We start from the raw sequence: 24879 nt of genomic DNA on the forward strand, positions 1-24879 counted from the left end.
ACCTATTCCACAACTTCCCATTTACCAAAAATTCCAAATTTGAAATTCAACCAAATTCTCCAAAATTTCGTTTTTCTACTCTAATTTCTACATTTTTCAACCGATTCAACCCATTCCAACTTTCAACTGTTCATCTTTTGCCTACCTATTCCACAACTTCCCACTTAACAAATATTCCAAACTTTCATTTTGAAATTCACCACAAATTCTCCAAATATTCTACATTTCTCAAGTAATTCAACACGTTTCAACATCGTTCGGCAGCATTCCCCGAAAAAGTTATTCATACATTTCGCCTTCACACGCAATTTCTCCAGAAATTGCAAAATTCTAGTTCTCTTTTATTCTCCACACTTTTTTGTCCAGTTTCATCTTCCGCATAATTCATCCGATTCACTCCATTCCACTTTTCACGTATTCCAAATATTCACGCGATGAGCGCTTCCATTTTTCTCGTTCCGAAAATTTTCCGTTTCCGCAAAATTCCCCAAATTCCGACAAATTTTTCCCCATTCATTCTCAATGGCACATTCGACATTTCACATTTACGTCGTTCCAATTTGAAATTCACATCATTCAGCACATTCTAATCACATTCGGAAGGATTCTCGACATTCCCAAAATTCCCAAATTCGAAAATGTCACGTTTTCACGTTAAAAATTCCGACAAATTTTCACAAAATTTCGTTTTTCAGCTCTAACTTCTACATTTTTCAACCGATTCAACTCGTTCCAACTTTCAACTGTTCATCTTTTGCCTACCTATTCCACAACGTCCCACTTACCAAAAACTTCACCTCTTTTATTTTGAAATTCAACCAAAATTCTCTAAAATTTCGTTTTTCTACTCTAATTTCTACATTTTTCAACCGATTCAACCCATTCCAACTTTCAACTGTTCATTATTTTTCTACCGATTCCACAACTTCCCACTTACCAAAAGCTTCACATCTTTTATTTTGAAATTCACACCCAATTCCTTTTCCCTTCTCATTTCTACATTTTTCAACCGATTCAACCCATTCCAACTTTCAACTGTTCATCATTTTACTACCTATTCCACAACTTCCCACTTACCAAAAACTTCACATCTTTTATTTTGAAATTCACACCCAATTTCCTTTTCCCTTCTCATTTCTACATTTTTCAACCGATTCAACCCATTCCAACTTTCAACTGTTCATCATTTTTCTACCTATTCCACAACTTCCCACTTACCAAAAACTTCACATCTTTTATTTTGAAATTCAACCAAAATTCTCTCAAATTCCGTTTTTGTACTCTAATTTCTACATTTTTCAACCGATTCAACCCATTCCAACTTTCAACTGTTCATCATTTTTCTACCTATTCCACAACTTCCCAAATACTTCACATCTTTTATTTTGAAATTCACACCCAATTCCTTTTTCCCTTCTCATTTCTACATTTTTCAACCGATTCAACCCATTCCAACTTTCAACTGTTCATCATTTTTCTACCTATTCCACAACTTCCCACTTACCAAAAACTTCACATCTTTTATTTTGAAATTCACACCCAATTCCCTTTTCCCTTCTCATTTCTACATTTTTCAACCGATTCAACCCATTCCAACTTTCAACTGTTCATCATTTTTCTACCTATTCCACAACTTCCCACTTACCAAAAACTTCACATCTTTTATTTTGAAATTCACACTCAATTCCCTTTTCCCTTCTCATTTCTACATTTTTCAACCGATTCAACCCATTCCAACTTTCAACTGTTCATCATTTTTTGACCTATTCCACAACTTCCCACTTACCAAAAACTTCACATCTTTTATTTTGAAATTCACACCCAATTCCCTTTTCCCTTCTCATTTCTACATTTTTCAACCGATTCAACCCATTCCAACTTTCAACTGTTCATCATTTTTCTACCTATTCCACAACTTCCCACTCACCAAAAACTTCACATCTTTTATTTTGAAATTCACACCCAATTCCCTTTTCCCTTCTCATTTCTACATTTTTCAACCGATTCAACCCATTCCAACTTTCAACTGTTCATCATTTTTCGACCTACTCCACAACTTCCCACTTACCAAAAACTTCACATCTTTTATTTTGAAATTCGCCACAAATTCTCCAAATATTCTACATTTCTCAAGTAATTCAACACGTTTCAACATCGTTCGGCAGCATTCCCCGAAGAAGTTATTCATACATTTCGCCTTCACACGCAATTTCTCCAGAAATTGCAAAATTCTAGTTCATATTGAGATTTTGTTTTACGGTGTATATTTAGGTAAAGGTGCCTCTCCTCGCAGGTGACACGCCTGCAAGACTTTTTTGGCGACGAGGACGTGTTTGTGGCATGCGGCCCCGAAAAGCTGCGTTTCCAAGATGACCTGATGCTGGATGAGACGGGTGAGATTTTTCTCTTGCAATATTTATTTATATATAAATATGTTTAAATTGTGGCTCCTTTCGGCTTTTCCCTGAAGGGGTCGCCACAGCGAAACACCCGTTTTTATCCAGATGATTCGCATGAGAAGTGTTTGGCACAGTTTTTACGCCGAATGACCTTCCTGAAGCAACCCTCTGCATTTACCTGGGCTTGGGATTGGCACAGGGGAGACACTGACATGTGCCCCCTATGGCTGCATATGGTTCCCTGACCGGGAAGTGAACCCAGGGCGGTGAAATTCATTCTAACCACTGGACTATCAGGGAAAATTTCATGTCTATATTAATAATATATATTTAGTTTAACTTGAATCGCAAATGGAAAAAAACTTGAAAGAATATGAATTTAGAATGTGCCTTGGTCATGTTTTGCGCCTAACGTTGTACATAATGAAACTTTTATTCTTGTCAAGAATATCTTGAGAAAATTTGCCTGTGCAGGATGTTGTGTCCAAACGCGAATCTTCGTTTTCAGTGTGCTTTGCCTCCTTGTCGTGCTGCCAGTGCTTTGACAGCGCAAACAGCGCGGTTCATCATCTTCCCTTTTTCCTCTAAACTTTAGAGGAAAAAGGGAAGATGATGAATTAGAGTCTAAACCAGGGGTCACCAACTTCGGACCTCAAGGGCGCCAATCCAGCCTGTTTTAGGTGCAGCCCTACAACAACACACCTGATTCAAATGATCACCTCATCAGCAAGTTCTATTAAGGCTGATAGCGATCCTGATTATTTGAATCCGGTGTGTTGTTGTAGGGCTGCACCTAAAACAGGCTGGATTGGCTCCCTTGAGGACCGGAGTTGGTGACCCCTGGTCTAAACGAACGAACGCACGCACGCGCTCACTCTCATGATTGGTCATTATTGCACGTACCACTAGAGGGAGGCAAAGGGCCCCTATCACCACACTTGGGGAATCACAATCACCGCTCCAGTTTTCTTTTACACTGGAATTAGCCCGCGCTCCATTTTGTGTGCGACAGGCGAGTGTGTGTGTGTCTCTCTGTCCTCCGCTGCTGTAATAAAAGTCCTTTTGCATTCTCAACTGGTTCTGTGGCAGAGTGGCGCGTCATGCGGCCGATGAGCTACAGCAAGATGTCCTCCATTCGAAGTTCCCCCAAGGCTTTGATCCAGATCCAGCACGGCAAGTCACCCGCGTCTGGTAAGAAAACCAAGACATTCAAACGCAATTATTGTTAGAAACAAATGATCAGAACGCTTTCCAAAAAGATTCCATGTCTTTCTTGCATTGCAATTCGGCCAAATGTTAGTTGTCTTTGCATCGCGCTGAAAGAATGAATGAATGAATGGTGGCAGTGATGTACATGCGCACTGCAATATTTTGGGGAAACAAGGAAACATGGGTGTCCAAACTACGGCCCGCGGGCAGTTTTTATTGGCCCGCAGCAAATTCTGAAAACATAATTGAATATGGCCCGCACAAGAAGCTTGAGCTCAACTCTGTTACACTTCTCAGTTTCAACACTAGATGGAGCCCGCCACACAAAGCGTTTGACGTCCCATTAGCAACCCCCCCCACCCCCACACCCCCGGAAGAGAAGCGAACATGCAGCGTTTGGCATCCGGGCCCCTTCACGTTACTAAATCTGGCCCTCCTTGCAAAAGCTTGGACACCCCTGCATTGGACGCTTTTGTGAAACAGAAGTCAGCCACGATGTCATCAAATAGACACGTGCTGATGACCATTACGGCACGACAACGGCAGACTAGCGCGGTTGTTTGCATTTCCTGAACAGTGTTGGCAAGCACGCTGCCTCTCCATATTCAAAGTGCGCGCGCATTTGAGTCGCAAAGCTTGAGTCATTTCTGGGAAACCTTCCTTCTAACCCTTCCTCCTAGGGGTGTAACGATACATCGATACACATCGATTAATCGATATAATGCTCTACGATTTATTGGCATCGATTCTAAAGGTAAACATCGATTTATATCGCCGTGTTTGACCTTGGACATTAGACGCGACTTTAGTTTGGAATCCAGTTCATTGTTGCTTGCTTCCTCTTTCCGGGAGCAGTGCGCCCGGCGTTGTTGTGAGCAGAGCACGCACGTGAAAGGGAGGCGACAACTAGTGCGCGGCTCCTGGGCTGGTGCTATGGCTAGTGTCCAAAAAGACGAAGAAATTTGCTCCCCTTTAGGCTTCAAGTCATTCGTGTGGAAGCACTTTGGATTCCAAAGAAAAGATGGCTCAACGGACAAGACACGTGCAGTTTGTAAATCCTGCCATGCGGTGATCAAATATTCAGGGAGCACAAATCTCGCCGCACATTTAAAGAAAAAACACGACATCAAAGTTCAGTGTCAAAGTAAGCAATTTGTATACTACAATACTCTTGTAATTTCCTAAATAAAGAGTTTGCAGTACCTTGTTGATTTTGCGTATGAATTGTTATAAATCAGGATATTGTTCTATATTTTTTATTAAAAAAAAAAAAATCGATCGTAGAGCACTATATCGCGATATGTCGTGAATGAATCGCAGCAGGCTTTAAGATATCGGCAAATATCGTATCGTAGTTCTTTATATCAATATTATATCGTATCGTGACAAAACCCGCGATTTAAGCCCCTACTTCCTCCTCCTCCTCCTGCTGCTGCCGCTGCCTTGTGTTCCTGGTGCTCCTGCCGTTGATGTTCTCATTGTTCTATTGTTTAAGAGGTACATAGAAACCCTTAAGCCAGAGACGGGACAGACGCTCGTTCAAGTCAAGACGGAACATACTTTATTGTCTTTCCCCCCAGCAACATACAACCCTCACAACGGTTCCTACCCCGCCTATTACTACATCCCCCTTTCTCAATGGGAAATAATTAGGGGTGTAACGATACATCGGTACACATCGATTAATCGATATAATGCTCTACGATTTATTGCCATCGATGCTAAACGTAAACATCGATTTATATCGCCGTGTTTGACCTCGGACATTAGACGCGACTTTATTTTGAAATCCAGTTCATTGTTGCTTGCTTCCTCTTTCCGGGAGCGCACTGCGCGTGTTGTGTTGTGAGCAGAGCACGCATGTGAAAGGGGAGTCGACAACTAGTACGCGGCTCCTGGGCTGGTGCTATGGCTAGTGTCCAAAAAGACGAAGAAATTTGCTCCCCTTTAGGCTTCAAGTCATTCGTTTGGAAGCACTTTGGATTCCAAAGAAAATATGGCTCAACGGACAAGACACGTGCAGTTTGTAAATCCTGCCATGCGGTGATCAAATATTCAGGGAGCACAAATCTCGCCGCATATTTAAAGAAAAAACACGACATCAAAGTTCAGTGTTAAAATAAGCACTTTGTATACTGCAATACTCTTGTAATTTCCTAAATAAAGAGTTTGCAGTACCTTGTTGATTTTGCGTATGAATTGTTATAAATCAGGATATTGTTCTATATTTTTTATTAAAAAAAAAAATCGATCGTAGAGCACTATATCGCGATAGATCGTGAATGAATCGCAGCAGGCTTTAAGATATCGGCAAATATCTTATCGTAGTTCTTTGTATCGATATTATATCGTATCGTGACAAAACCCGCGATTTACACCCCTAGAAATAATCTTTGTGTAGAAAATTAGTACAACAGATTATTTCCTCAACAACTAGCTGAAAAAGGTTATATGTTTTACAACTCAATACCATCCCAATATATGAACCCAGTGGCAAAAACTTAACTATTAAATAATTGGTATTACCAAATCTGACAGCCCAGACCCTGAAGTTGAATATGGGGATTATTCCGCCCCAAAAAGCTGTGAACTCAAGTAACATAGTCTTTAAGGTACTCTGGGGTCTTCCTGATGCGAGAAGGATAGCGTCTCTCAGATTCTGGTGAACCAGAGAGTACAACAGGAGAGACCGGTCCTTTCAGAGTCCCTGTAGGGTTGCTTTCCCCCATATCAGGGACAGTGATGTGTGGTTCTGGAGCCACAGGTGTGCGTAAGAGATGATACCTGTCTCTCCGGAGATTTCCCCCAGATGTTTCTACGATGTAGGACCTTGGTGTGTTCGCTGTGGACACTACAGTACCTCTCTGTTGCATGTCCTTGACCCACACATGGTCTCCAGGTTGTAAGGCAGGCAATGTGTGAGCTCTATGTCGTTTGTCAAAATTCAGTTTTTGTTTTTGTCTGTAGCTCTGCTCCTTCCTCTTCACATTTTCCAAATCCGCTCCTTTTGGATCGAGCTGAGAGGGAATGACCGGAACAGTAGTACGTATTTTACGCCCCATTAGCAGTTCAGTTGGACTACAACCATTTGCTAAAGGTGCGGCACGGTAAGCCATTAAAGCTAAGTAGGGATCACTGGATTTTTTTAGTAGACTTTTGACAGTCCTTATTGCCCGCTCCACCTCCTCATTACTCTGTGGGAAATGTGGACTGGATGTGACATGTGAAAACCCCCACATCCGTGCAAACCTTTTGAACTCTTCAGATGCAAATTGCGGACCATTATCTGAGCGTACAACCTCAGGTATACCATGTCGAGCAAAAATAGATTTACAGTGGGCAATTACAGCGTCCGAAGTTGTACACAAAAGCTTGGCTACCTCACAAAACCTTGAAAAGTAATCTACAACCGCAAGATACTGGTTTTTACCGAACTGAAACAAATCTACCCCTACTGTACACCATGGTCTTGAAGGAAACTCAGTTCCTAACATTGTCTCTCTGTTGTTAACTCGCTCACGGGCACATGCGTCACACTTCTCAATGAGTTGCTTTAAATCTTTGCTAAGACCTGGCCACCACACAGATTGTTTAGCACGTTCTCTGCACTTAGTAATTCCTAAGTGACCTTCGTGGAGTTTGTTTAGCATGTCATCTCTAAGTGTTTTTGGAATGACCAGCCTACAGCCTAATAACAACAACCCATTCTGAACAGTCAGTTCACCTGCAAAAGGGAAATATGGCATAAAAGTATTTTCAATCGAAAACTTGTCTGGCCAACCACTTACACAGAACTGCTTAAGCTGCTGCAAAATGTCATCTTTGTCCTGATGAGACTGAATCTCTTTGAGTCTCTTCTCAGTTGCAGGGAGGCTGTCTACTACGGTGTCGGCGTAGAGGTTGATCTCTTCCTCACGTAGTCTTTCCTCCGAAGACGTCACCGGTGCTCTTGATAGAACATCAGCTGTTGCGATTTCTTTGCCAGCCACATGGGATATGGTGAATGAAAATCTCATGAAACGCATTTTCAGGCGTATACGTGGAGGTAGTTCGTCCAGATTTCTCGCGCCTAGTAGAGGGACTAGAGGTTTGTGGTCAGTTTGAATGTGAAAGTCCTTTCCAATCAAAAACTCTGCAAACCTCTCACATGCCCACGTTGTGGCTAGCGCTTCCTTCTCAATTTGCGTGTAGCGCTGCTCCGTGGTGCTCAATGCGCGTGATGCATATGCCACTGGTTTCCAGTCCATACTGCTAGTTTTCTGTAACAATACAGCACCCAGTCCATAAGAAGATGAATCTGCTGAGACTAGGGTATCAGCTGAAAGATCATACAATGCCAGCCCAGGAGGTGTTGTCAAGTCTATTTTTATGCTTTCAAAAGCCTGAATCTGCTGAGGTCCCCATGACCACATGTTTGTTTTTCTTAACAGATCTCTGAGTGGATGTGTCTTTTCTGCTAAGTGTGGCAAAAACTTTCCCAGGTGATTTGCCATTCCCAGAAATCTTCTCACCTCGGAAATGTTGGTTGGTTCCTTCATGGATTTTACTGCATTTAATTTCTCTGGGTCGGGGCTAACTCCAGTTGCCTGAATGATCTGACCTAGGAACTTGATTTTAGTCTTTGAAAATTCACACTTATCATTAAATGTCACGCCCGCGTCCCGTAGACATGTGAGAGCTTCCCTTAGTCCAGTGCTTCTCAAATAGTGGGTGCTATACCTGGGGGGGCGCGTGTGACCCTAGGGAACAGGCTTTTTTTTTTGGCAGTACTAGAATAAAGTGCAATTGCGAATTTTCACAGCAGGGGGCAGTGGCGCTGTCATTGTTACTTCTGTGACGTTTGCGACAGTGCAACATTTTACGACTTACAAGACAAGTTAGGATAGTCACGGTGGGGAGGGGGGGGGGCGCGAATAGTTTTCTTCTTGCTAGGGGGGGCGTAACAGAAAATAATTGAGAAGCACTGCCTTAGTCTATTGTCGTGCTCTTTCTGATCCACTCCCCAGATGAGGACGTCATCCATCTGACACACTACTCCCTCCAGGCCTTCTAGGATTTGCTGCATGCGTTTCTGAAAGTATTCTGGTGCTAAAGATAGTCCAAAGCACAGTCGATTGTAGCAATAGCGACCGAAAGGAGTGATAAAGGTTGTGAGCAGTGATGAGTCTTTTGAAAGAGGAATCTGCCAGAAACCTGCATTGGCATCTAGTTTTGAAAATACCTTGGCACCTGAAAGCTGTCCAAGCGTGTTTTCAACTGAAGGTAGCTGGTGCCTTTCTCTCAAAACAGACTAATTTAGTTGAGTGAGGTCTGAACATATTCTCACTCGTTCACGTGCGGGCTTGGGAACCACCTCCATAGGTGCACATCATTCTGTAGGCTGCTCCACCTTGGAGATGACTCCTTGTTGCGCATACGAGAAAGTTCCTCTTTAACCTTTGGCAGTAAAGGGATAGAAATGCGTCGTGGAGTTGAGATGGAGAATGGTTGTGCTTCCGGTTTAAGTACAATATGGTATTCTCCTTTCATAATTCCAAGCCCTGTGAATAGCTCCGGAAATTCCTGCTTGATTGTCTCTTTATTGTCCAAAATAGCTGTATCAAGCCTAGCCACTAGCTGTAATGCAGTGGCTGCTTGTCTGCTCAGTAAAGCTGTACTTAGTCCTTCAACCACATAAATGTCCTCCATTATGCTTTTGTCTTTTCTTTTGAGAGTCGCCGAAAACTTGCCTTTAACCTTTAACTGCGACCTGCCTGGCCCCATCAGCACTTTTCTGGTTTGCTTTAGTTCATTGAATTGTCCTTTTACATACATGCCAGCTGGAACTGCTGTCACATCTGCGCCTGTGTCAATTTTAAACACAGCGTTAGACTTGTCCATTTCTATTTCTGTCATCCACGGATCTGAAGATTCACAAGCCACTGAACCCAAAAATGAAATATCCTCTGAAGAAAAATCCTCTAATCTTTCTAGATTGACCTCGTACATTTTCTTGAACCTGCACATTCTAGCAAAATGTCCCTTCTTTTTGCAATTATTGCATGAGGCTTCTTCTGTCATTGCTGACAAGCGTGACCTTTTGTGTCTCCACATCTTGTGCATGGTTTGGCTTTGGTGGAAAATCCTGGTTTCAGCTGCATTTTGTTTTGTTTGGGTCTGGCGCCCCCTTGTGGTTGAATGCGTACACTATCAAGTTGAGTATTAACGACGTCTCCCTTGAAGTTCGTTTTCAGCATTTCTTGTTGTTTCTTGACCATTTCACTCTGTTTGGCCTTTGTAACTGCTTTTTCTAATGTAAGCTCTGGATCCAGTTGCAACAGTTCTGATAAACGCTTGTCTCGAAGTCCAACTACAAGCCTATCTCTGACCATCTCATCGTGTAGTTGTCCATATCCACAGTGTTCAGCTAAACAATGAAGCGCGGTGATAAAGCTGTCTGCCAACTCGCCCATCTCTTGCTGCCGCTGATTAAACTTAGCTCTTTCAAAAATTATATTTCTCCGAGCTACAAAGTGAGCATCCAGTCTCTGCGTGACTCTGTAGTACTCACTCATTTGTTCTGGGGTGAGGTGTAGGGAAACCAAAATGTCCTCCGCCTCTTCTCCCATACTGTAGATTAGTGCATTCACTTGGTTCTCCTCCGCTTGAGTTTCCAAACCTGATACGATGCGAAACCTCTCAAAGCGTTTTATCCATTTGGGCCAGTCTTCTGCCTTGAACGTGAATTTTTCCGGTGGCATTACTTGCCTCGTTGTTTTCTTCCTCGTCTCCCTTAGCGTCAGCTCCTGCCTAGCCGTGCTAGCGGACTGAAGTTACTTTTTCCACTTTCAACGTCCTGTCTTGCTTGGGACTTACTCTAGTCCAGTAGTCTCTTCGCTTCGACACTTTTGTATCCCACTTCTGACACCATGTTCTATTGTTTAAGAGGCACATAGAAATCCTTAAGGCAGAGACGGGACAGACGCTCGTTCAAGTCAAGACGGAACATACTTTATTGTCTTTCCCCCCAGCAACATACAACCCTCACAACGGTTCCTACCCCGCCTATTACTACACTCATGACTGTTTTTGCCAGTGCGCTACTAATGTGGTCAAATGTGACGAATACGTCATTCCTGGAACTGCTTTCCCATCAAGCTCCACTTGGTTTGTTTTGCCTGTACTGACACTCGCTCGGTGCCGCATTCACGCAAACGACAACATTCTCGTAACGTGTGAGTAAAAAAATCTTTCAATTCTACTCCGGCGCTCCAGGGGGCAGTAATGGCTCGTATTCCGACGTTGAGTTGTACCTTGCATTGCAACCGCAAATCATCTCGTCTTGTTTGATTGATTTACAGTACAATTATAATTGCCACTGACATTGTTGTCAGTGCGTCCTTTTGGTGATAAAAAGCCCTGCTGCTAAATGAGGCTTTCGAGCCTGGATCAAGGCTCTCCATTTGGGTTTTCAACATATTTCCTGAGCACACGTAAATTATATGAGTAACTTGCTCCTATTTTTGTTTTGACAATGGACATAATTCCCCATTCTTGTCGAAGCTCCCTCCTTCCCTCGCTCGCGCTCTTCCCTGGACGGTAGGGATGGGCGGATTGATACCAAAATATCGATATATCGATCCAGGCTGCTCAATTTTTAGTATCGATCTACCTAGCTAAAATATTGATACTTAAAATTATTTACCGTTTTTTTCCGTGTATAGTGCGCCCCCATGTATAGTACGCACCCCTAAAAATGGCATGCTGATGCTGGAAAAAAGCTTGTACCCATGTATAATACGCACCCAATTTTTATGAATTTTTTTAAAAAAAAATTTAATTTTTTTTTTTTTTTTTTTTTAAGTCCCAATGATTGTCACACACGCAGGGAGGCAATGGGTCCCATTTTTATAGTCTTTGGTATGGTCTTAACTAGGCTGGATGTAATTTTTTTTGTTGGCGTTGATTTCTCCGACTGCCCGTAAACGCACCACCGCGCACGGGAAAGAGGCGGCTCTGTATGGGAGAGACGTTGAAGAGGAATAAAAACACCCTTGGAAACCAAAACTTGCCCCTCGTCGTGACTCGGAGCCGCAACAAATGTTTCGGATTTGTGTAGGGTACATTGTGAGACAGCAAACGAGCAGGTGATCGAGCAAGCCTTGTCTGATACGAGAGCATTGCGGTCGCATGGAGCGTGTTTGAAGTGAACAGCAGAGAAGAAAGGAACAAGGCAAAGTGTTGTGAAATAAAATGCACAGAACGGATGCGCAAGACACGTCAGCTATATAAAGAGCGAGAGTTGTTTTCTTCCTATTAGTTTCAATTCACAGTTTAATTAGCAGTTTCAATCAGCAAATAACAAAATGCGTATTACAGGTAATATTTTATTTCACAACACTTTGCCTTGTTCCTTTGGTCTCTGCTGTTCATCCTAAAACACAAAGGCGCTCTTTAAGCAATGCGACAGTGAGCGCCCGGCGCGCTGCACCAAATTAAGCTCCCTGCGCAGTGCGCACTGAGGTCCACTTAAATTTTAGAAAGTACATCAGGACTTTAAAAATATCTTCTAAATTTCAGCGACGGCTCTGTCACACTAATGCGACCAGCGCGGTGCAGTTGGGCGGTCGGCGGCGCGCTACGGTTGAGCGTTCTCTCTCGCGCTCTCTCTCTCTCTCTCTCTCGCTCTCGCACACACGCACACGCGCACACACGCAAACCGGATATCATACGGAGGCCGCCATTACAGATGCGCAGAACGGATGCGCAAGACACGTCAGCTATATAAAGAGCGAGAGTTCAGTTCTCTACTTAAATCCGTATTACAGGTAATATTTTATTTCACAACACTTTGCCTTGTTCCTTTCTTCTCTGCTGTTCACTTCAAACACGCTCCATGCGACCGCAATGCTCTCGTATCAGACAAGGCTTGCTCGATCACCTGCTCGTTTGCTGTCTCACAATGTACCCTACACAAATCCGAAACATTTGTTGCGGCTCCGAGTCACGACGAGGGGCAAGTTTTGGTTTCCAAGGGTGTTTTTATTCCTCTTCAACGTCTCTCCCATACAGAGCCGCCTCTTTCCCGTGCGCGGTGGTGCGTTTACGGGCAGTCGGAGAAATCAACGCCAACAAAAAAAATGACATCCAGCCTAGTTAAGACCATACCAAAGACTATAAAAATGGGACCCATTGCCTCCCTGCGTGTGTGACGATCATTGGGACTTAAAAAAAAAAAAAAAAAAAAAAGAAAATTAAAAATTTTTTTGTACCCATGTATAATGCGCACCCCAGATTTTAGGACAATAAATTAGTTAAATTTTGCGCACTATACACGGAAAAAAACGGTAATTATATTTCTCCTCATTTTTTTCTGCTCCAATTTGACGACTTGCACTCATGCTAGCACTACTTTTCCTTCCGCCTGCTGCACCGGCGTGTCCTGCTCTGCTCCCGCCCCCTTTTCTCCCAAGCCAAGCCCTCCTCCTCCGCCTCCCGTTCCAATCCAAACACAAACAAGCATGGCCACGGCGGCGGGCCAGCCCGAACGTAAGAGAAGTCTGGTTTGGAGGTATTATACTTTAGTTAATAACAACGAGGCAAGATGTGAAATATGTCACAAAACGATTAAATATTGTGGCAACACCACAAACTTAACAAAACATTTAAGTAAAATTCACCCCACGGTTCATGAAGAGCTGCAGTTGAAACGTGCCGCAGACACTAAGGCAGCGACGGAAAACCCTGCAGCCACACCGAGGCTAAGGTACCAAAGTACCTTAGAAGCAGCGTTTCAGAAAGGCAAGACATATCCAGGTATCTGGTGCTAACCAAAAATCGTAAGCACTTGTGGTTGATGTGCTATTTGAAGCAATAATTACTGCGCTTTAGTCAGTCATTTATAAATAAAGTTTTCCCATTTTCAATTTGTGGTCGAACGCCATACGTTTTATTTGTAACTCCACTTCCCATAAACAACACTAAAGTATTACAATATTAAATGCAAGTATCCAGTGGCTTTACAAATTGATAGTTTTGCTGCTCATGACGATTAAGCCCTGCATCTCTGTTGGTACCATGTCTCTTTTTACAATATACTAAAAGACAAAAAAAATTCCCAACAACAGAGAGAGAAAGAAAAAAGTAAAGAATAGCTCCTTTTAATTAAAGTTATACTATTAATATGCATCTTCCATTAATGTTTTTCTAAAAAGGTTAATAATTCATGTACATGACGTAATACTTTTTTCTACAAAATTCAATAGATGACTCTCCAAGAGCAAGAATGCCACTGCATTTAAATTGGGGTTTTTGGCGGGAAATTACACTTCCGGTGTCGATATCGGATCGATATCGGGTAATTTTGGGCAGGAAATACTTGGTATCGGATCGAATCCAAAATCATTGGTATCGCCCATCCCTACTGGACCGGTACTCTGAGCATGCAGCTCCCCCTTCCTGCCTTCCCCGCCCATTATTAGCCCCCCCCCCCATGCTCCTTTTTGGCGTCAGTGTAGTACAGCACCGCTGCCGTCGTCCCATTCAATACTTGAGTAGCCAGGCCGGTGCTCATCTTCTTCCTCGTCCACTCGCGCTGAGCTCTTCGTCTCGGTCATGCCGGGGGAAGAAGGTAGGCCGCCCTACAAATACGGAAACGTCGGGTTCTGCTGCTAAGCTGCGACAATATTTACAGTCGGATGCGTTGTGTAACGCTCTACGTGTGTGCGCGTGTGTGAGATCGGGTTTCCTCAAGGGGAGAGCTTGTGTCATCAAACGATCGCCTTGTGCAACGTGTAATTTAGTCTGCTTTGGACGGCCGCTGGTGAAGTTTGCAGACAGAGTTGGGGTGATCGCAGCTGGTTGGGTAAAAGGATAAAAAGAATACGATCTCTATCTGCGTGCGCTCCACTGATGTACATAACGGCCGACAGAAAGAGAAAAGGTACGGATGGTGCCTGCATAATAAGCGTTAGCAAGCCTCAGTTAGGGTCTCCATCCAAGGTTAGCATCAAGCGTTAGCGGGCTTTGCCTTTTTGCCATTGATGCCAGCCTCGCGAGACAGAAATGCGCTTTCAAATCTGACTTGAGTTCTCGAGTCTGGGTTAGCGTTTCGACGACGCTGGCTTTAAGTGCTGGGCTTGGGCTGTGAAAACAAAGTGGCTCTGCGAACTTTGCTTGTCTGTATTTGGGTTGTCAATGAAGGTTCGCGGTGTGAACTGCATTTGAAAAGAGACCTTTTGAAAGCTGCAAGACCTGTTCGGATGGCATATTAGGGTGCGAGACGAGGCTTGGAGCCTGGGTTGCGATAGTTACCTGGCGGAGCCAAAAAGCCGTCCCCGTCTTTGTGGACACGTACAGAAAGCCTTCTTGCGGTGTCAATTGGATCGCCGTCTTCCCGAGACTAGCTCGTCTTTAATGAAGTCGCGTGGGGCTCCTGGCATGAGCACGATGGCATGGAGGAAGCCACTGGCCAATATTCATCAGATGGCCTTCACGGGATGTGCGACTCGTACCATTCGCAGTGTGACGCTCATACATGCGTTATCGCTCAGCACATTGCTAATACCTACTAGCATAAAAGTGTAAACATGTAAGTTTTGCTTTAGTTTCCTGCCAGCGTTTGGCATTGACATACATAGATGGCGGCTTCCAGTTGTAGCGTTTGGAAGGCTTGCGCTTTGTGGCCACATTAATGTTGTAGCTCTTCAAGTCGCACAAACAATCACCTGGTTACACTCTTGCTCCATTTTCTCCAGTGAACGGGACGCCGGTCAGTCAGCTGTCTACGCCGCAGACGGCCAAGTCCCCCAGCCCCTCCTCGACCAGCCCGGTGAGCCTCGTCCAACAACAGTGGGTAAGCGGAGTGCTGGGTCACGCGCGCTTACGACCCCCACACCCAACCCGCACCGTGAACCGTGTATTCAAAACAAAGACATGGGACAATAGGACCCTTTGAGCAACTACTATTTGAACACCAATGGTGCAGCCATACATTAGGCGCTCAATTTCTGTTGTCGCCAGGAAGCAGAGAGACGCTTAGGAAACTGTGACTTATTTACCCACAATAACGTCTTCAACATATACAGTGGTACCTCTACTTACGAACGTAATTGGTTCCATGTAAGAAGAAATGTTTGTAAGTAGAAGCAATGGCTTTACAAAGCATAGGAATCAATGGAAAAGCAAATAATCAGGGCTCGAAACTAACGATTGCCCGATTGCCCGGGGCAAGTAGCGATGGCAGACGGGCAAGTAGAATTTTTCCTCACTTGCCCGAACTTGCCCTGCCATAATACCATGTTTTCAAGCTGTAAAAAGACGATTTTGTGCATAATTTCTCGCAACTTCTGCCGCTTCTGGTCCGACATTTTGTTTTCTAGGGAGCGGTTAGTTTCTCGTGTAAGTCTGCAATACATTGATAACGGCAAAGCGCTTCGTAATTAAATGCATGCTCCCTCGTCCCTGTCTCTTCTGCGCCTGCGCACCAGCAGAGCTTGTTTCCGTGTCGGGCAAGTAAAAATCCACTCCAAAAAAATTCGGGCAAGTAAAATTTTGTTTCGGGCAAGTAAAATTTTCTCCAACTTGCCCGAGGGCAACTTGGGCAAAAAATAAGCTTCGAGCCCTGATAATGCATGCCAAACTATCCCAAAAGTCACACCTTTTGCCCTATTACTCTGTGTAAAACACGGAAAACCTAAACAGTTTAATTTTTGCTTTTTCAAACCTTTAAAACCAAAAATAAATGGCACTTTATTCTTGACCTCCTAGCTTTTCTTGAGGAAGAGCAAACCTGTTCTAATTTTTAACACTTGCTAAAAATACCTCTGAGAAGACACAGAAAAATTCAGGCTAATAAATTCTTGTATGCTTCCATGTACTCCTTGCAATGTGCTCACGTACTCGTCATTACTTTTTGGTGCAATTAAGGAGTCTTCCGACTGTGTGAGTGGTCATTGAATGCACTTTGCGCACAACGCAAGTGAGAAAAAGAAAAGGAACCTAGCTTCTAAAGATGGAAATTGACAAACACAAACGTGTGTTCTTCATGTTTGGTGCACGGCAACGACTTCCGCCTTTTACTCAATGCGTGTGCACTCCTGCGGCAAGGGATACCTACTTTGGCACAACACTGGCCGTACTCCGTCGCAAGCTCGAAATGCATGCCTTCGCCTTTATGATTTCGAGTTACATATTGATAGTCTTAGGAGACATACTGTTTTGACACTGTTAACGCGCCGAGACAAACAGGGAATGGCAGAGCAAAAGAGACAAGGCAAGATGAGGGGGAGTGACTGGTGCGTCAGTTTGGAAGTTGAAAATTGGTTCATAAGTAGACGCAAAAAAATCATGAGGCTCCGGTTTGTATCTCGAGATGTGCGAAGTATATGCGTTCGTAAGTAGAGGTACCACTGTATGTGCGCTTCCCTTAGATACAACACAATACAACTTTAGTGATACAGGTACAAACACAATACAACTTTAGTGATACAGGTACAATCATCTTGCATACAGCACCAATTTGGTATTAGTACGTTTATGAGACAAGATGACTGTTTGAGTATCTCAACTTTTAGCCAATCGTCATTCGCGTGTGACTAAACAACGCTCTATGTTAACAGGATGCGGACAAAGACGAGCATAGGCCAACTACATCTTAGAGCGACGTCACACAGCACACCCATGAATATTCTTCTCTTTTCTGTTTTTCTTGTAGTCGTCAATCACAGCGCCAGATCCCTTTACTAACGAGTGTGTATTTGTGGCCAATGTCGTGGCAAGATGAGCTCTTGTGTTTATTTGGTTCTTTGATTGTGCACAAGATGCATCTCGCATGTGTTGTCTCGTGTGGCAAAAGGCTAGACAGGAAGTTGCCGGTAGACAACCACTCATTTGAAATTGGGAGAGAGGTGAAGAATGTGTCCAAAGGCAGTCATGCACCCGGATTGATTGATGGCAACCCCCCACGTGCCACTTGAACTGGGCTTGGAATCAAATCATTCCAGATTTGAAAAGTCGTTTGTTTCTTGCACCTTAAAGGTGTCATGTATTGATCGCAACACACCACACAACTGTAGACTGGTTGATTTATGGCATCTGATTTATAGTTTAACTCAGTTATGTAGACCGGAAATATGGTTGTCAAAAAAGCATTTGCGCTTTTGTTGGTAGTGCCATCAATCAGTCCGCGGCATTCCTGCTCATCTGACAGCAAACGCAGTGATGGCATTTACTTGTTGCAATGACTTATTCATTGTGTCCCGAATGTTGGCAGGCGCACGATGCCGAGTGGCCATTTCCCAACAAATAGATTTGCATGTTCAATCTTGTACTCTTTTCCATTCTTTTTTTTTTTTTTTTGCCATGTCACTTTTCATCTGGCTTTCATTTCCATTTGTTTGTTCTCATTAAAATGTCCTTTCATTGACACACCTTTTTGTTTTGTGTTTCATTACATGGACGTTGTCACACACGTTAGATCTGGACATCTTCTCATATGTCACAGAGTAGTATTTGGGATAAAGGACATGTCGTCTCCTCAGGCTTGGGTGGCGTTTGCATGTTTTGCTTTGTTTCTCTTCCGGCGTCCATTGTTTGCGACGAGAGTGCAACGGCACGTGTTTGCCGTCTAGACTAGTGGTGTCCAAACTACGGCCCGCGGGCCAACTGCGGCCCACGGTCCAGTTTTTATTGGCCCGCAGCAAATTCTGAAAACAATTGAATATGGCCCGCACAAGAAGCTTGAGCTCAACTCTGTTGCACTTCTCAGTTTCCACACTAGATGGAGCCCGCCACACGAAGCGTTTGACGTCCCATTACACCCCCCAGGGAAGAGAAGCGAACGCGCAGCGTTTGATGTCCGATTAGCAATCCCAGGAAGAGAAGCGAACGCGCTGCGTTTGACGTCCGATTTGCACCCCCCAGGGAAGAGAAGCGAACGCGCAGCGTTTGACGTCCGATTAGCATACCGGGAAGAGAAGAGAAAAATATTGGCCCCCGGGCCCCTTCACGGAACTAAATCTGGCCCTCCTTGCCAAAAGTTTGGACACCCCTGGTCTAGACAGAAATCAAAGAAACCACACTTGATTGCTTCAATCCTTTAACGACTTGTCTTGTTTGAGTAGCGAAACAAAGAGCAACAACGTTTCAAGGAGAGCAAGAGAACGGCGCTCGACGGATTGACGCCACCCCGGTCGAAAAGACTTTGAGTCGGGCTCCTTTTATATGACCTTTGACGTTACGCCGTCGTCAATCGGCTCTCGTTATCTCGGGTTCGGGGGCTTAGGTTGGCCTTTTTGCGGTCAACAAGGTCAGCGTTTCCTGTTTTCCTTCAGTGGGACGTCACCTCTTACTGCAGCCAGACATCTTTCAAAGAGACAAGCCCCTGAGATCCCTGAACATACTCAAGACATCTCCTCAGCTGCCTCTCAGTAGTTTCCATGGCAACAGTGGCCGTGGTAGGAAGCCAGCGGCCGCATGTGCGATATGATGCGGCCTCGGGAGAGATGAGGAGCAGTAGGAGCAGAAGAAGAGCGTCTTTTACGCCCAAATTGCCTGCCCAAGAAGGAAACAAAGGCCTTACATAAGACAACATGCCGTCAAGGAGTCTTTTATTCCCAGTAGGTCTGAAGAAGATGACTAACCTTATGTCATTGCATCATACAGAACTATTCCATAACAGGCTTTGTTGGGTTATTAGCTTTATTTAAAGAATTCATTTGAATTGAATTTTGAGAACATTTGTCTTGTTTATCGAACCAGTACTGTTACCATACCTATTAGGGTTACTTGGCCATTCTTAGCGTAGTGTTGTTTATCGAACCAATACTGTTATGATACCTATTATGGTTCAGGGCCGGTTCTAGGAATGCACATAAGAGGGGGCAGTCAGAAATGTGAAGGGGGCATGTGGTTTTTTTTGTTTGTTTTTTTAAACACATTTTTAACACTGTTAGTGTTTTCTTCACGGCAGTTGTTAGCTGTGTGTCCAGATCTCAACCTGGAGAAGTGGATTGCACTCTGTCAGGCCTCTACACTAAAACCTGTCCAGCTTGGGTGTCCCACCTGAAGATTAAAGCTTCTGCTGGTATTGCTCTTAGGGTCACTGAGGCACGCGAACCCCCTGACCACAATAAGGTGGCAATCTCTCAGGGGGGGGGAACATATAATATGAATGTTATATTAACTATTATTTGAGTTGTCGTTAATCATTAGTTATATCACGGGTCATTACGACGAGTTTGGTGGAGTTTTTACTGCTTCTTCCAACTCCTACCGCGCTAACTGTAACTTGACACTCTCTGGCTGCGTCTTGCCTCATTTGCATACTCACAGTAATTAGATGTTTACGGAGGGCCGCGGAGTCCTGACAGCAGGCTGTGTGAGGACACACACTGCACCGACATGAGAGAAGAGAGGGGGCTGATTAACGTGTGTTTCTATCAGCGGATTTTTCACTTCTAAAAGTTTGATTCGAGGGGGCAGGACATCTGTTTGAGGGGGCGTTGCCCCCTCTTGCCCATGCGTAGTTCAAAGTTCAAAAAGTTCAAAGTCACTTTATTGTCAATCCCTTCATATGTCAAGACACAAAGAAACCGAAATTCCGTTTCCTCCATCCCACGGTGACGAGACACAGTACACGATAAACATACAAGTAGACGACACAAAATAAAAACAAGAAGGCACAAACAATAACTATCATCCATCCATCCATTTTCTGAACCGCTTAGTCCACACGGGACCCCCGGGCGCGCGGGAGCCTATCCCAGCCGTCATTGGGCAGTAGGCGGGGGACACCCTGAACCGGTTGCCAGCCAATCCAAACAATAACTAATAAATAATAAATAAATAAAATGAGTGATGAATAAATAATAAACAAATAACCCAATAAATAAGAGGAGCAAAACTGAGCCAGTGTGCGTATAGCAGACAGTAAGCATAGCACAAAGTACAGGACGCTACGCAGAAAGGGGGGGCGAGTTCAGGATCCTAACAGCCTGGAGTATGCAGCTGTTGGAGAGTCTGGTGGTGCGGGAGCGCAGGCTCCTGTACCTCTTCCCAGAGGGCAGAAGCTAAAACAAAGAGTGAGCGGGGTGACTCACATCACTCACAATCGTGGTTGCTTTACGGGTGAGATGGGAGGTGTAAATGTATTTCAAGGAGGGGAGTGAAGCACTAATAATCTTACCAGCCGTGTTCACTATGCGCTGCAGGGCCTTCATGTTGTAGTTAGTGCAGCTACCACCCCAAACAGCAATACAGCTGGAGAGGACGCTCTCAATGGTGCCGCGGTAAAATGTAGTCATGACGACTGGAGGAGCGCTCGCTTGCCTGAGTTTCCGCAGGAAGTACAGACGGCCCTGGGCCTTCTTCGCCAGTGACGCGGTGTTGGTGGACCAGGAGAGATCCTCACTGATGTGCACCCCCAGGAACCTGGCGCTGCTCACTCTCGCCACCACAGCACCGTCGATGGTCAGCGGCAGGTGTTGGGTGTGACCCTTCCGGAAGTCAACAACAATCTTCTTCATTATTTGACTGGGACTTTAACTTTATTCAAACCCTTCACCACCACCCCACACTTACCTAATTCACCCCTTCACTCCCACTTCCACAGTCTGGCGGCCATCTTGGAGTGACCCCAGAATGAACACAAACTGAACCGGAAGTGCCCCAAAACCAACAGGAAGTGCCCCAACATGAACAGGAAGTGAACCAGAAGTGCCCCTAACTTGACCGGAAGTGAACCGGAAGTGCCCCAAACAAACCGAAAGTGACTTCGATTGAACCAGAAGTTCCCCAAATAATCCGAAAGGTGATGCACATTGAACTGGAAGTGTCCCAAAGCAAACCAGAAGTGGCGCAAATCAACCGGAAGTTGCCCCAAATCAACCGGAAGTGGCCTCAATTGAACCAGAAGTTCCCCAAAACAAACCGGAAGTGCCACAAATTTTGTTCTTCCCTTCTAATTTCTCAATTTTTCAACTGATTCAACCGTTCCAACTTTTAACTGCATCTTATGCCTACCTATTCCACAGCTTCCCACTTACTAAAAATTCAAAATTTTGAACTTTAAAATTCATGTCAAATTTGACAAAATTTAGTTTTCCCTCTCTAAGTCCTACATTATTTGACTGATTCAGCCCGTTCCAACTGCATTATCTGCAGCATTCCCTAAGTAATTATTCAGCTTTTTCGCCTTCGCATGCAATTTCTCCAGAAATTGCAAATTCTAGTTGATTCTGAAAATGCGTTTCTTTTGGTAGCCCTGAAAACCCTGGTAGCGTAGGTTCGCTCTTTAATTTGATTTTCTACATTATCCGCGGCACGAATCCATTTTGCTCATTTGCAGGGCAACTTGCTGATGGACACCAGTTTGTACGTGGGCCGCTCCTTCCGCGTGGGCTGGGGTCCTGGCTGGACGCTGGCCCACTGCGGCCATTCGTTGAGCTCCCTGCCGGCCGAGCATCTCCTTGGTCTTGTCGACGTTCAGCAGGAGGTTGTTGTCCCTGCACCACGTCGTCAGAAGGTCAACCTCCAGCCTGTATTGAGTCTCGTCTCCCTTGGTGATGAGACCCACCAGAGTCGTGTCGTCAGCAAACTTCACTATGCGGTTGTCGCTGTAGGTTGCAGTGCAGTCGTGCGTCAGAAGGGTGAAGAGCAGCGGACTGAGCACGCAGCCTTGGGGGGCCCCCGTGCTCAGCGTGATGCTGGCGGAGATTTTGTCGCCAACACGTACCACCTGTGGCCTCTGACAGAGGAAGTCCAGTAGCCAGTTGCAGAGGCAGGTAGTGAGGCCCAGCGTGTCAAGTTTGCTGATGAGGTGTTTTGGCACAATGTTGAAGGCAGAATTGAAGTCCACAAACAGCAATCTCACATACGAGTCCCTTCTCTCCAGGTGGGTGAGGGCTGAGTGGAGGGCAGAGCAGATGGCATCCTCAGAGAACCGTTTGGCTCGGTACGAAAACTGGAAGGGGTCAATGGTGTGGGGGAGAACGGATCGGATGTGCTCCAAGACAAGCCGCTCAAAGCACTTCATGATGATGGGCGTAAGTGCCACGGGGCGGTAGTCATTGAAGCAGGACGGAGCGGGTTTCTTCGGCACAGGTACGATAGTGGCAGCTTTGAAACACGACGGGACGATGGCCTGCTGCAGGGAAGTGATGTCCGTGAAGACATCCGTCAGCTCACCAGCGCAGTCCTTCAGCGCACAACCCGGGATGTTGTCAGGGCCCGCCGCCTTACGGATGTTGATAGCGGCAAGCGCCCTCCTCACGCTGTCGGCGGAGAGGCACAGGGGCAGCTCGTGTGAAGGGGGAGTGGCCTTCAGCGGGCAAGTGCTGTTCTGAGTGTCGAAGCGAGCAAAGAAGCGGTTAAGGTCATTGAGCAGACGGACGTCCCCTTCACAGCTCTGCGGTGCGGGCCTGTAGTCCGTGATGGTCTGAATGCCCTGCCAAAGGCTCCGTGCGTCCCTGCTGTCCTTGAAGTGGGCGGTAATTTTGCAAGAGAACGCCCTCTTTGCTTCTTTGATGCCCCGGAACAGGTCGGCCCTCGCAGTTCTCAAGCCAGCCTCATCCCCCGCTCTAAAGGCTTTGGCTCACAGCAGCCTGAAGACAGCCCCCGTCAGCCATGGCTTCCGGTTAGCCCGAGTGACGATGGATTTTGAGTGAGTCACATCATCAATGCACTTCCTGATGTAGAAGGAAACAGAGTCAGTATACTCCTCAATGTCTGTCCGATCGTCGCAAGTGGCAGCCCTCCTAAACATGTCCCAGTCAGTAGAGCCAAAGCAGTCACGAAGCGCATCAGAGGCACCCTCAGGCCACACCCGTAGCCGCTTTCGAACCGGTCTGGATGCTCTCACCATTTGTCTGTATGCGGGCAAAAGGGGGAGGGGGCGGCTTTGAAAGCTCCTTTATGCGAAGAGTAGACCAGGTCCAGGAAGCTGTCGCCACGCGTAGGAAAATTAACATGCTTGTGAAGCCTCGGAAAAACAGACTTCAGATTAGCATGATTAAAATCCCCAGCGAAGATGGTGAAACCGTCAGGGTGCGCTGTCTGTTGTTCACTGACAGCCTGGTACAGTTCACTAAGAGCCGCGATCCTGTCGCCTTCGATGTTGGAAGGCAGGATGTAAACCGCGACCAGCAGAATCGCGGTAAATTCCCTTGGCAGGTAAAAAGGACGGCACTTAATGATCACAAACTCTACCAGTGGCGAGCAGTGCTTGCATACCACTACAGAGTCCTGGCACCATTCGTCACGGATGTAGACGCATATTCCACCTCCACGAGATTTTCCCCCTTGTACAATGGCCCGGTCCGCCCGATAGCACGCTAGCCGCTCCAGATGTACAGCAGAGTCCGGAATGTTGACGGTCAACCAAGTCTCAGTGAACACGAGCACACAGCAGTCCCGCACTGTCCGGTTTGTAGATCGCAGCAAGCGAATCCATTTTGTTGTCCAGCGATCGAAGATTCGCCAGAAGAATGGAAGGCACGAGCAGGGTTGGCCGCCAGCCTGGCCCGGACGCCCCCGCGCTTGCCCCTCTTCAGCCTCCTCGCACACCGGTTTCGACGATTCCCAACCGGGGGAGGAATAGCAGACGAGCCCGGCGACGCTTCAGGACGTAGCAGTCCGAGCTCCTTTAATGTCCCCGCATCAAAGTCCAGAACTCGACAAAACTCGCTTTTGCCGATGTCAAGCAGACCCTGCCTGCCGTACTTGTAGCACGACTCAGTACGACGAGACGAACAAAAAAAACACACCGGACAAACACTCATTAGACCAGTGCTTCTCAAATAGTGGGGCGCGCCCCCCAAGGGGTGCTATTCCTGGGGGGGCGCGTGTGACCCTGGGGAACAGGCTTTTTTTTTTGGCAGTACTAGAATAAAGTGTAATTGCGAATCTTCACAGCAGGGGGCAGTGGCGCTCTCATTGTGACTTCTGTGACGTTTGCAACAGTGCAACATTTTACGACTTACAAGACAAGTTAGGATAGTCACGGTGGGGAAGGGGGGGCGCGAATAGTTTTCTTCTTGCTACGGGGGGGCGTAACAGAAAATAATTGAGAAGCACTGCATTAGACGGACAAAACACCGTTTGGGCGGGACAGAAAGAGGTCGCTGCGTATGCACGCGCCGCCATCTTGTGCAAAACTGTTATGTTTTTTGGCCATCCTTAGCGGTCTAATTTCATCCACAGGGCTCTCGGGACTCCTCCTCCTCCTCTTTGTCATCCAGTCAAGCGTCTAGCTCGCAAAACAGTGACGAAGCCGTGACTGACGGTGAGGACTTCA

The 24879-nt window shown here is 45.6% G+C and overlaps 1 protein-coding gene across 15 annotated transcripts in view; it reads left to right on the plus strand.

Moving 5' to 3' along the window:
- LOC133168486 (serine/threonine-protein kinase DCLK1-like) overlaps positions 1-24879 on the plus strand; it is an 80437-nt gene that overhangs the window by 51865 nt on the left and 3693 nt on the right. For 14 of the 15 annotated variants that reach the window (XM_061300088.1, XM_061300094.1, XM_061300095.1 and 11 more), the window contains 4 exons: positions 2294-2393; positions 3489-3590; positions 15344-15441; positions 24786-24867. In XM_061300088.1, the coding sequence (XP_061156072.1) occupies positions 2294-2393; positions 3489-3590; positions 15344-15441; positions 24786-24867 (382 nt within the window). The remainder of the gene's footprint in view (positions 1-2293; positions 2394-3488; positions 3591-15343; positions 15442-24785; positions 24868-24879) is intronic. The other variant, XM_061300087.1, reaches the window with a different exon arrangement.

The sequence above is a fragment of the Syngnathus typhle genome, linkage group LG15 (genome assembly GCF_033458585.1).
Source record: "Syngnathus typhle isolate RoL2023-S1 ecotype Sweden linkage group LG15, RoL_Styp_1.0, whole genome shotgun sequence".
NCBI classification, from domain to species: Eukaryota; Metazoa; Chordata; class Actinopteri; order Syngnathiformes; family Syngnathidae; genus Syngnathus; species Syngnathus typhle.